The sequence below is a fragment of the Zophobas morio genome, unplaced genomic scaffold (genome assembly GCF_036711695.1).
Source record: "Zophobas morio isolate AGI-343-1 ecotype UQ-CSIRO unplaced genomic scaffold, CSIRO_AGI_Zmor_V1 ptg000332l, whole genome shotgun sequence".
Lineage (NCBI taxonomy): Eukaryota > Metazoa > Arthropoda > Insecta > Coleoptera > Tenebrionidae > Zophobas > Zophobas morio.
The window spans coordinates 23,508-37,119 of NW_026972436.1; the positions used below are offsets into that span (position 1 = coordinate 23,508).

The window sequence follows — 13,612 nt, forward strand, 5'->3', positions numbered from 1 at the left end:
TCCGTGGTAAATATAAAAACTTCGTAGATCGAGAGCGTTAATGAACGAAAACAAGCTAATAAAAAAATAAATAACTGTGTAGCCCACTGCGAATATTAAACACTAATTAGCTAAATAAAGCACTTTTAAACAGATAAAAAGATACAAGTTTTTAATTTTATAGATCGGCCTCTAAATTTGCGTGTCTTAGTATAAAAAGTTGTTAAATCAGGATGTCATTATAACCTTTGCCTAAGATTGAGTTGACTAACTAGTTTTTATTTAGAACTTCGCAAAAAAGCAAACTTTTTCTTCAAAAACGGGAAACACAAGACATTGAACACGAATATAAATAATATAATACATCAAGTATAAAATACTAGTCATAAAACAAAATACACAGAGCATACCAACACAAAACACAAACACCTAAATTTTTACAGGAAAAATGATCCGTAAGTAAACCAATCAACTACCTGTGAAACCACCAATAAAATTACAAGAACAGAGAAATTAACTTATTTCCGCATACAAAATAATTTGACACACATTTACTTCACCAAAACTTTTTAAGCATACCGACCCTTGAAATTCTTTTTTGGGTTGCTCATAAAATTTGTGACGAATTGATAGAATTCGTGAAATCAATTAGGAACCAAATAACGAGTAAAATTTTATAGAAACCAATCTCTGGTACAGTTAAATTTCTATTACAATTACGAAAGCATTTTTTGACCTATTGAGAAAGTTTAAATACAGACGAAAACCGGTCTATAAGTGTTCTTTGCTTTAAATATTTTTTATATATCTTGTGTTTTATATATTTTCTACATGATCTTACTTGTTTATACACATAATATCCATAGCTATATTCTAACCCTTACATTTAATATACCTTTATATATATACATACACAAATTTCGATATACTGCTCATTTAAGAACCAAAAGTAAAACTTATTTCTTGCGAGAATACCAGAGGAATTGTAACTCTGCCTATGCATCTTGACTTAAACAACGATTATGTAAATCATAAAAAAAAGTGTTTTTGGATACAACTAAAACGTTTAAGTAAGTAACCACGAGAACATAAAGAATGAGTAAAGCGTAATGTTACAATGTTAAATTCTTAAGGGTGAGGTTACCAAAAAACGTTAAAACATTTTTTTTATATATGTATGGGATCATTGTTAAGTTTTCTTAAAGCATTCTTAACAGATAAACGAGAGTAGTATAACCTTCACGCTATCTGCCCCCCGTCTGACAGGGTGGACGGCTCTTAAGTTTTATTATTATAAGGCGTCAAACACCATCCTCCTTGCTATCCTTCCCGCGGGTCTTTACGATGTGCTTAATCTCTACTTTAACGGCTGTCTTTTATAGCATGTATTTCCTTAAGGCCTCTAGAGATGTGCGTTCCGCACCCTTTCCTCCGAGTTCTGTTTGCGGAGGTGCCTTTGGTCCTTTGCCACCCTCTGCGCAGATAATATGGCGACTTACCATCTCTAAGTTTTTCAAACCTACTTAGCAGGAAACTGTATCTAAACGCACTTTCCTACTGGCGTCGATTTTTAAGGGGTTACTTTCGACGCTTGAAGGTATGTCGTCATGTAATTCAATTTATCATGACATACACATTTACCAGGTGGGTAAAAGCTCGCCAACCAGAGGGTCTTCGCCTCAAGTGCCATAGGGCGCCGTGGTTTGTGCTTGGCGATGCTCTGTATTAGAATCTTAAGAGGCGGCCTTGAGTAGATACGCCAATGTTCTTAATCCAAGCCACGACAACAACTCTCAATCCAGTTATGATAGTTTTACCTTTTTAACCGGTTACTCTACATCGAGAGTTTTAGCTGGAGTCGTTAACCCTAATGACTTTTTAGGTAGTCCTCAAAGGCTTATTTTCACGAGACTTAACTAGTCAATAAAACACTACTCTAATAATATGAAACTGGCGTCGGCCGCCTGGTGCGTGCCTACATTTGCATTGCCCTATGTAATAGATGGTTGTGTTAGTCATTGCCTCAAGTTTATAAATTTTTAAACTAAACAAACATAAGGGCTTAAAAGGACAGTAAATTTTTGTTTTACCTTAATAAAATTTAAATATTATGGATTTCTTACTGTACAAGTCTCCCTTAAGGGTCTTTTGTTTCAAGTTGTTTCGTGCGGCGTTTTTAACACTCAGCTCAATCATAAAATTTTTAAAGGATGTGGGCATAGCTTATAAAAAATTTAGATAAAACTTTCTGCCGTAAAATTATTTAGGGGGTAAAATGCCTTTTAAACAGTCTAATTTTTCTCTAATTTCGCCTGTCTAAAGAAGGGAACCAATATCAATATTGTGGCAATAGGTTATGCGCTAGCATATGTATAGCCATTCTGACCTAATTAGTTTTAGAAAATTAGTCTCTTTTTCGGATTCGATATCTTTTAAAGCTTACCTTTAAAGAGGCGAAAACCGAATTAAGCTATAAAAAAATTTAAAAAATAGCTACTTATTAATATCTAGACTCTTTTGCTTAACTTTATAATATCATAAGGATGAGGCTATATACAATATAATTAAAGGAAAAAAAAAGAATTTTATTCTAGTAACAGTGTTTAGCCGATATTTTAGAGCCTACTTAGCTTATTATATACTTAAACTTTTAATTTTAATATACCTCTGTTATTGGGGGCTATCTACCACGAAGTTGAGATAACTAAGCCTTTTATTTTGTCATATATTAAAATTTTTATTTAAATAAAGTATACATTAACTAAAAAATGTAATAAACTGTTAAAGTGGTAAAATATACTTATAAAAGTGTGCCAGTTAAGAAGCGAAAGGTTTTTAAATCTTTTACGCAACCAGAACACTTACAACAATATTTTTACAACTTCTATAATAAGAACTAAGAAGGTAAATGCTACGATTTATACGTATCCTTTTTTAATCAGTTCTTTAAGATTTATAGCAAACGAGTAAAATTAATTAAATATATATATTAGAGTGCAAAATTTATTCCATCTCCAGGATAGCTTAAATTAGCCAAATTGCGTCTCATAGAGTGAGACTGGTGATTCTAATGGTAATAGATATAAATTGTAGAGCAACTATAATTATTTATATAGTTTAAACTAACTTTTATCAAACTATTAGGCTTTAGTATAAGAAACGTTAAAGTTCCTATTAAAGGTAGATTATTATGATTGTGAAATTAATAATATATAAAGTTTTATTCCATATAGCAACTTATAATTTTAAAAATTAACACCAAACCGTGTTTTATCAATTACCTCCTGACATCTTTTATTAAACAGTTGTGTATAAAATATGAAAAGTATAACATGATAGGTAGCTTACACTAATAGTAACACACCATTTAAAAAAAATATATTTTATCAAAGCCTAAAATACTTTCACGTATTCTAATATTATTTTTTAAGCGCTTAATGAAGTTGTTCTCATTAATAAAGTGATAAAAGTTACAACGCTTAAGTTAAAAAACTACATAAGAAGCTTTGTAATATTTTTATTGCTACACATCGCGAGCCCGTGTTAGTTGTGAAAAAAAGTGTAGAATTAGTTTTTATACTGGTACAGAAGTCACATGAATTTTTTTATGGTAGAGACTTAAGCAAAAAAGAACTTTTATTAATAATACAATGTTGTTTGCCTAATTAATAAGTTCTACTCTAAAAAATCATTGAAATAGTGATATATAAAAGCGTTCTTCATAAAAGTATATAAATAAAAAAAATAGCTTCCAACCTTAAATTAGGAAGTAGAGATTTTATTAATTTCATAATATACATGGATAATGTATTGACATAAAACGTCGCTAAAACAGACACATTTAATCTTTTAACTTAAATTCAGAAAATTAAAGTAAAAAAATATATAATTAATAGGAATACATCATCTTCACGAATTCATTATAATCAATATGTCCATCACCGTTAGTATCGGCCTCCTTAATAATTTCGTCAATTTCATCATCCGTCAACTTCTCTCCTGAATTAGTGGTAAATTAGCAATTTAAATTAATACTCACTTCTAGGATTGAAAGTTATGAACTTTACCTAATACCGTCATTACATGACGAAGTTCTTCTGTACTAATCAAACCATTCCCATCTTCGTCGAATACTCGAAACGCTGCACTTATTTCATCTTCAGTTTCATAGTCCCTCAACTTTTTGCTCATCATTTCTATAAACTCTGGAAAATCTATTGTTCCGTTTCCATCAGTATCAACTTCGTTTATTATATCTTGAAGTTCATCGGTAGTGGCGTTATGACCAAGAGAACGTAAAACGGTCCCTAAATTATTAAATTAAATTTAAATTATATTTATTTCATATACTTTCATGGTGGGAGCAGGCTAATAATTAATTTTTACCAAGTTCTTCTGAAGTAATGGTGCCATCATTATCCTTATCAAAAAGTAAAAAAGTAGCTTTAAAATCCTCAATTTGCTCTTCTGAAAACATTCCGTAATAGTTTTACAAGATTTTTTAAACCAGTTATATACTTTTATAATCCCGTTTATTGCTCAGAAAATACACTATAAAAATATCTCTTCCCTGAATTGTTCACTCTGTTCAAATAAGATGGTAAACTAAATATAGAAGTAAAAATTAACAGCAAATACATAACACGTATAAAATCGTCGTAGAAGACAACTATTTAACCAAATGAAACCCCTATTTGCATGCTTGAAGAAAAAATCCCCCAATTAGAAATGTATATTATAAGCAAGTAACCAATAAAAACTTTTTTATTTGTTTTGTTTGTGTAGTATACAACCTGCAGCCAGGCGTAATATAAAGTTTACTTCGATAAGTCTTATTATAGACTTCATGCGTACATTTTAAATTTATTGAGCTAGTGTGAGATTAGTATTTAAGCTAGCACTTTTCCGTTTTTAATATTTTTAGATACAATTTATTATCCTTTTCATCACCATTAGGGTTAGAGATAAATATTGCAGAACATGTCATCAACGAGCTGTTTGGCTTTAAGCAAACATGTTAAGACACTTTAGCACCGAAAACCACAACAACAGCAGTATTTTTTAAGCTGACAACCAAGAATATTTAAAAGACAACCAGCGTTGTCGGGATGCCCTACTAATAAGTTTTTCTAATTGCTAAGCTAGCTTGTTTGGTCAATAAAAGTCTTTTTTACAACGATTTGATCCAAAAAAGAAACAGTTAATATAATTTAACAAACAACTCTGACGCAGAGTGTAATGTTGTAAGGGTAAACCAAATAAATAATTACATAAAATTAGTTAATAAATGAAACTTTAAAACTAAATATTTAGGGTGTCTATATTTTTTTTTAGAAAATACTCATAACTTTAATAACTTCTAAAACATTTTTTATGTATATTAATTTCAATCAAACATCGTATTAAATTCTTAGATCTAAATTTTTTAGTTTATTATAGAGTTGGTAATACTGCATTACCAATGGGAGAAATTATTATAGCTGAAGATCGTTTGTAATATTAAAGGACAAACTCAGTACCTAAACTTAATTCGAACTCTCCGTGCTTTACTTGGACTCTAAGTTAGTTAACTGTTCCACTATAATCATGTGCGGGTTTAAAAATTGGGACGGCTAGTAACCAGCATTAAAGCGTACAAAATATATAACACAAGTTATTCCAATGTAAAATGTTGTAAGCTCTACCTGCCGTGCTTTAAACATGTGTCCATATCTTGCAAAAGAAGAGCTACCCGTGGAAATTTTATTATCCTTCACATGTGTAATAGTGTTACATCTGACTCAGGACACCAAAAAATTTATTTGTTTTTATCTAGAATATTGATAGCAGTATCATAAGGATTGTACATCTGTAACTGTTGTTTATTAAAAGAGTGGAAGCCTTCCTAAGCAGGGAGGTAGGCGTGGTATAAAAGACTTTATAATTAGAGAAATTCTGTTGCTATAACTCGAAAATTTGTTTATAATAAATTTAAGCCTTAGTAATAAGTCAAGGATAGGGGACAAAGGAACAGTAGTCGAATATTAGTCAATTACAATGACAGAACCATATTAACTTACCTCACGGTCTATCATAACTGACAGATTGATAAGACCTGATCTAGTTTCTTGTTTACGAAAACCTTGCTTTTCGAGTTATAACACTTAACTGATGTTAGTAATATATCGTCTCCTTTAGCAAAAACACCAACATTTTAGTGGAAAAACAAATAAAACTAGAATTTGTCTATATTATAATTCTATACAAGATAAACGTTTCGAGAGTAATATTAAAAAGTTTTTTGACCTTTGCCAACCTTTTTAATACCATAAAATAACAAGATTTTTAACGATTTTATAGTATAACAATTAAAAATTTTAACTTGTATAGTTAAAATTAATACTAAATAACTAGAAACAATTAAACTAATAAAATTTTAATAAAGTACAATCATATTAAAACCAATAAACTTTTTATAGAATCTTTAAACTTATAGATCGAATCAAAATTACTTTTTTAAGCATCCCTACTTCATGAAATGGAACCATTTACCTCTAATTGAAACAGGGCAATATAATTTTACACCAATATATGGTAGCTAATAAAGTAAGCAAACCAAATAACAAGAAAGAGACAAAATGTAGCAACATACAGAAAGTAAAGAGTAAAAAAAAATTTTAAAAAGGTTATAACTACGGTCAAACTGACTGGTTAATACATACGTCTTGTCTTCGCAACTTCCTTTTATTTCTCGGGCTTTTTTTTGTTTTTGTCAACTTGAAATTACTTTTGGGAAATACAGACTGCAGATATTTTTTTTAACGGAAGGAGTAAGCTTATTCACAAATCTATTTTTTAACTAGCAGCGCAGTTTATAACTAAAGATTTTTTAACTACTATTAAATCCTACTGTAAATATTTTTACTAAAAGTGCGAAAATTTATCTAAAATTAGGAGCTAAGCGAGGGCACTGCGATCTTGGCCGTGGAAATATTGTACAACAGACATGGTAATTCGCTTAAAAGATTTGCTTATAACATTTATTTACTTTGAGAGTAGTTACTACCAACTAAAGGATGAGGAGCAACCACAAAAACATTAAAAAATTGAATAGCTCATTTATTTTAGATGGGGTAAATAGCTTAAACTCTTTACTAAAAAGCAGTTATAAATACGTTTGAATAAAGTTAAGAACTTTTATTTAATGGCTTCATCTACATCACATAAAACATATACTTAGTTCACTTAATCGTGGTGGAGTACGTCTCTTTTAACTCGGGAAACGCAATCACCTATCATGGAGAGATTTTGCGGAGGAGTAACTTTTCATGGTCAGTGTTATTTGCCCCTTAACATTTCCTCAGAGCTATAAACAATTTATAAAAAATCTTAATATATAACTCTACTAAGATGCAAAGTATTAGTTGGGAAAGGAGATATTATGTTCCGCTTAACTATAGTTAATTAGTTTAAATACGATTAATTTAAACCATTTGTAAAAGAATTAATTACCAATCTATTTTACAGTGGGACTTTGTACAGCGTATTCGGTAATTTTAGTGCTTAAGACTTTTAATCTCAAAACATTGCTTGTTGAAAAAGTTTTAAGCAGTTCTAATGTTTATATACAATATTGTTAGAAGAACTGTTTAGAATAAGTCTTTTACATACAAATTTTTATGTATAAGACGTAGCTTGCTAATAAAGAATTAAAAAATTATTTTTATTACCTTTCTGGATTAAGAGATCCATATCGCTACCAAAGTTCCATGACGTTTATAGTTTTTGAAAACACAAAATTCATACTCAAGATATTTTACTTTTGCAATTACCGTTTTGCAATGCGCAATTAGGTAAATTACAATAGAGTAAAAGAGAGTAAGGCAAATCATGGCAAGCGCCTAACAGTTTCTACTAGCATATAATAGTGTATTAAGTAAAAGAATAGTCACCTCAGTTAGGAAAAGAACGTTTTATATTGAGAATTGAGATTAAAAGTTTATTGATTTTCGTTATTTACTATTTTAAGTTGTAAGGTTTGATAAATAGGGTATTAAATATAACAATTTTGTACCAGATCTGAGTATATTTTTTTTATAATAAAATATTGAGTGCGTCTATAAGTTAAATAAAAAAAGCAAGTTTCACCTTTTAAGCCATCATAATCAAAGCAGCTAAAACTATAAACCTAGAAAGCTTGCTTTCTGGAGATTAATAAAAACTGCTTGTACTGTCAAAAATTTTTGTCTCGTTAATGAACTTAGAAAGTCATACACATACCGGCAGTATTACAAAACATATATTTTATTATTATTAAACTATAAAATACTTTACTGGGTTACTTAAAAGCTTATTTTTATTTTTTTATCAGCACAAGTTGATACTTTGGATTTTATACCTTCAGTTAAAGAACTTCCTCATAATTTTGATCATCATAATAAACTTCTGCTTGATGCCAGCAATCCATTATTGTGGAATATTAAAAAATATGAGGTTACTTATTTTTTTTACTTATTGTATAAACTATTTTTATAAAAGTTAATAAATTCTTTATAATAAAGACGGACTTAAAAAACGAACGTAAAAAGCAGTATATTTCCGTTAGAAGTCTGACTTTTACGCCTGAAGGGAACTACTTAATAGGAGGTATAAGCGAAGATGCCTAAATAATTATTTTAAGAAACAAAAAACTTGACAACTAACTTTGTAAATTTTCTTATACTGAATTTATCTTACTAATTGTAGAAAAAATAATTGACTTAAGTTTATTAATACTAATATTTATTCTCAGTAACTTTTAACTTTTTAGCTATTTTTTTAATTTTATAAAAAAATACAGGAGGGAGAAGTAGTTAAAAAAAAATTCTTATTTTTTTTTTACTTTTTTTATAACTAATAAAATTTACAGGGACAATTTCTGGTTCTCTTTATATTTGGAACGCACTATTAATGCTCGTATTGTTTTTGTTCTTTTAGTATTTATATAATTTCAATTAAATTATCTTTTTAGAATATTTTGGTTACTATTTAAATTATGGAAATTAAATTATATATTTATTTGAGCTAAATAAATTGTTTTACTAATTTTAAATATACAGAAAAAACTTTTTAAATTCTAGTTCTTATTAATTTATTTTAAATTGAAGACTTCCTCATTAATATAGTTTAAATTACTTTTTTAAATTATATATTTATTAGCTAATTTTTTTTTTATAATAGTACTTAATTTTTTAAAAAATTATTATTAAAAAATTTTATTTTATAATTTTTTTTTACATTTGGTTAAAATAAAATTAAGCTAAAATCTTCTTAAACGGCTTGACTTTTTTTTTTTCATATAAAAGAGTGAAAATGACGATCTTCGTGCGGAACACACTAAACCATTTCGGGTAATTGAAAACATTTCATCTTCAGCAATTCATTATTTTCTCGTAGCGGAAGATCTTTTATTTTGGTTATTACTATTACTACTATTATTATTTTTAAAATTTATTCAAATTCTTTAGCGGTACTGATACTGATCTCCGCTGTTTTTCCTGGAATGAAATTTTAAATAGTAAAAATGGTTATCTTTTCTTATTATTTTATTTATTTATTCTTAGTATTATTTTTAATAAAGCTAAACCGGAGTTTACTATAAATGTTCCGTCGTCATCTTTAAATTCTATAAATTTTGAAATAAACCAAATACGCCACTTTGTACTTTATTACAATTATTATTATTATTATTATTATTATTATTATTATTATTATTATTATTATTATTATTATTATTATTATTATTATTATTATTATTATTATTATTAGTAATGTTAGTAATATTATTATTATATAAGAACGGCCTGCTCTACCTCGCCACCGGAGACTCACGTGTGCACATATTTAGTATTCAAGAGAAAAAGTTCATAAAAAGCCTTGTGGGCCACTCCGGTTTTTTACTCTTATTGTTATTATTACTGTTGTTGTTACTATTATTATTATTATCATTATTATTATTACTCTTCAGGGTATGTATTGTGTTTGGAACTTTATAACAACTGTAAAATTGTTTCTGGTGACAGCGAAGGCTTCATTAAAATATGGAGTATTTATAATAATAATAATAATAATAATAATAATAATAATAATAATAATAATAATAATAATAATAATAATAATAATAATAATAATAATAATAATAATAATAATAATAATAATAATAATAATAATAATAATAATAATAATAATAATAATAATAATAACGATAAATTTTTAGATATGTGTGACCTTTTTTGTGAGTCAACTTTGGTTCCAACATTTTCTAAGGAAATGAAGTATATTATTATTGTTATTATTATTAACATTTTTTATACTTCCCACCTTTGTAGAATTAATAAAAGTAAAAAATATATTTTTATTTAGTTAAAAAAAAATTGCTCTATTTCCGATTATGTGTATTTGCTTATTAATTATTTTTTTTTAGAAAAATAATATAATAAACAGTAAAATGATTACCCAGTCCGTGTGCTTATATGACTTATATTTAAATATTCACCAATCAAAATTGCTTTGGCTTATTTTTATTTTTATTCAATATTTATGATAAATGTAACAATTATCGACTTATTAATTTAATATTTATTTATATTTTAATTTATTTATTATTATTATTATAATTATTATTTCGATTTATTGTTTAATTAAACTATATAATAATATTTATTATATCTATTATCGGTTATAACTATTATCAATTTATTATTATTAATTTATATTTCAATATTTATTTATTGTTATTATAATAATTATTAAATATTATTATTTAAAATAATACTGTCATATTTCTTTTTTATACTAAATATATGAATTATATATTGAAAAAAGTAATAAAAGTTAATAAAGTTAATAAAAGTTTGATATAATAAATATCACTAGATAAAAAAAAATTTGTATTTTGACAAATAATAAACCTTGAAAGGAATAACATGAGTTTTGACTGGTTTGTGCGGAACATTATTTTTTTATTTGGGAGTGAAAAATGTTCACGTGTTTTTACGTGTTAACTATTAATAATCGAAAATAAACCAAAAATAAGCAAAAAAATTGTATAATAATTAAAATAATAATAATCAATTTTCTTTTATTACACTATTGCGTTTTTTTTATAATAACTACTTAAATACTTAATATTATTAATTTATTTTTTTAGCTTTTTAGTTTTTTTTGTTTTACACAGTAATAAGTAAAATTTATTACTTCTAAATTATAGTATATTTCTTTTAAGCTTTGGCTATTTATGCGTATGATGATTATTTTTATTATAAATTAAATTTTTAAACTTTATTTTAATTTTTTTATAAAAAAAACTAAAACTAATATTTTGCCCTTTTTTTAGCGGAATATTTCCTCCAATCAGTGATATGTGCATCGATACTTCTGCCACATGGTTGGTTGTTTTGAGGTATTGTTATTTTATTGGTCAATTCTGTATTATCACGGGTTTATGTAGTATTTGGAATTTTTTATAAAGTTAAACTTTTACAGTTATTATTAAATACTTTCTAAAAAAAAATTTTTATAAAAGTTTTTAGCTAATAATAATTTTTATTTTTATAAGTTTAATATAATTATGTTATAAACCAACAAAAATATATATAAAAACGTATAAAAAAAATTGTGAAAAGTTTGTATTAGTAACTTTTTACAAAATTATAATAAGAAATATAAAAACTTATACAAGTTTATAATAATAACTTTTATATAAAAAAAGTTTAAAAGTTTGTATTAGTAACTTTTCATAACAATAATAGAAATATCTAAGCTTCAAAGAAGTATGTATGAATAACTTTTTAACACATAATAATTAAGAAGTATAAAAACTTAGAAAAGTTTATAATAAGAACTCTTAAATTTTAAAAAGGTTCCGAAAAGTTCTTATTAGTAACTTTTTTAACACATAGTATAAAGAAATATAAAAATTTAGAAAAGTATATATTATAAACTTTTTCATAACAAAATAAAGTTTTAATAGATTTGCGTTAATAACTTTTTCAACACAATAATAAAATATAATAATTTAAAGTAAAGTTTATATTAAGAGCTTTTACCTCACAAAAAAAAAGTTATATAAGTTCGTATCACTAAAAGTTTATTATACTTTTTTATAGTGGAAAGCACATTGTGCTGTGGCATCTCCCTTCGCAGACTCAGACTTTTTGCCTTCGCTCTCACGTGCTCCTCCGCTGTATTTGTTGGGTGGAAAATACGGTATTCTCCTTGAACGTTTTTGTAAAAAATTTGATATTTTTTTGTTAAAGTTTTGTTTTATAGTAAGTTTTTCTTATAAATATTTTTGATATTCTTTCTTTATTAAATAATAAGTAATTAGCGCTCGTAACTATTAATATTATTATTGGGTAATTGTGATTATTTTAGTATGTTTTTATAATGAATTTGTAAACTTATATTTATGAAAATGTATATAATATTCAGTAAAAATTAGCAAAGTCACAACTTTTGTTTAATTCAGTATATTTTTGGCGCCTTGATATTCACAACTTTTAAGGAGGGCCATCATGGGTTGCAAGGATTTTATAAACTAATGCAAATACAAACGTATTAACCATTAAGAATTGGTTAAGGGTTGGTGGGTCTGTTATTCATTTTAACCAATAAATTATTAATGTTATTTAGACCATCCAATCAAAAAAATTTATTATAAACCAATAAAATCACTTTAACGTCTTTTGAATTCTCTGATTGGCTATTTGTTTTTTGTCATAAACAACTAAAATTTATATAATTTCGAATATAAATTTCATTAAAATATTTGAGGAAATTTTATTTGACCAATAGGAATCCAACAAATCCTATGAATTTAACAATTATTTACCAATGAGAAGCTTGTTTTTTAGATATTTTCTTATTGGCTATTTAACTTTTAATTGCCAATGAAAAGTTATTTCTAACCTTTTTTATTGCTTTTTATGGTTTATATAAATGACCTTAGATCGTTGTTGGCGGAAATTCGAACATTTTATATTGCTACGAATTAGACGGAAGGTTTTCATTAAATTATTATTAATATGAACTTTTATTTTGATTAAATTTTATAGTAAAATTATCACGAAGTTATAATTATTATAATTGTTTGTTATTATTTATTTCAGACTGATAAGCATGGCGGAAACTGCCATTCCCAGCATCTATAGGCTTGCCCATCACGAGCAGTTGGGCAGAGTAAGATGGCCTTCCATTTTTGTTAATTTTTCCTAATATAGAATTTCCTTATTAGGTCTTAGTCTGCGCTGGCAAAGGCCACCGATTGGGTGTCTTCATTTCTTTAAACTATCAGTCGTATGAATTGTCGTTGTATTAATAATACTAATAAAAATTTAAAACGATCCGTCGCCTTATGGTTATTATTATATATAATGAAAGAATTATAAAGTCTAAAGCTTAAATATTTTTCAAGACATCACAAAATTTTGTTAGGGTTTTGTAGATATCGTTATGGAAATTCTAAAAAAAAAAAATTTAGCTTTGGTATTAGTGTGGGTTTACTTTATAGGCGCAACAGTGCCGAAAAGTTTGAAAGTAATAGCACTTACTCATTAATAAAAACACATTGTTTAACTAAAAAAAAAAAACCTCATATACTTTTCTTTTTAGGAAG

General features: G+C 26.5%; 2 protein-coding genes across 2 annotated transcripts; one reads left to right on the plus strand and one right to left on the minus strand.

The window, feature by feature from the left end:
• Nucleotides 1–3,862: 3,862 nt before the first annotated feature.
• LOC135120034 (calmodulin-A-like) lies at nt 3,863–4,534 on the minus strand. Its single transcript, XM_064044391.1, has 3 exons — nt 4,366–4,534; nt 4,047–4,286; nt 3,863–3,978 (listed from the first exon to the last, which is right to left on the minus strand). Exons 1-3 carry the CDS (start codon nt 4,454–4,456, stop codon nt 3,869–3,871), a joined length of 441 nt encoding a protein of 146 aa, XP_063900461.1. The 5' UTR covers nt 4,457–4,534; the 3' UTR covers nt 3,863–3,868.
• A 3,660-nt stretch (nt 4,535–8,194) lies between these two features.
• Nucleotides 8,195–13,315, plus strand: LOC135120038 (THO complex subunit 6 homolog). The gene is made up of 15 exons (XM_064044396.1): nt 8,195–8,243; nt 8,330–8,451; nt 8,520–8,604; nt 8,867–8,913; nt 9,303–9,412; nt 9,465–9,523; nt 9,578–9,657; nt 9,795–9,888; nt 9,965–10,042; nt 10,214–10,271; nt 11,333–11,398; nt 12,105–12,204; nt 12,947–12,999; nt 13,107–13,176; nt 13,232–13,315. Exons 1-15 carry the CDS (start codon nt 8,213–8,215, stop codon nt 13,313–13,315), a joined length of 1,137 nt encoding a protein of 378 aa, XP_063900466.1. The 5' UTR covers nt 8,195–8,212.
• The last annotated feature ends 297 nt before the right edge of the window (nt 13,316–13,612 follow it).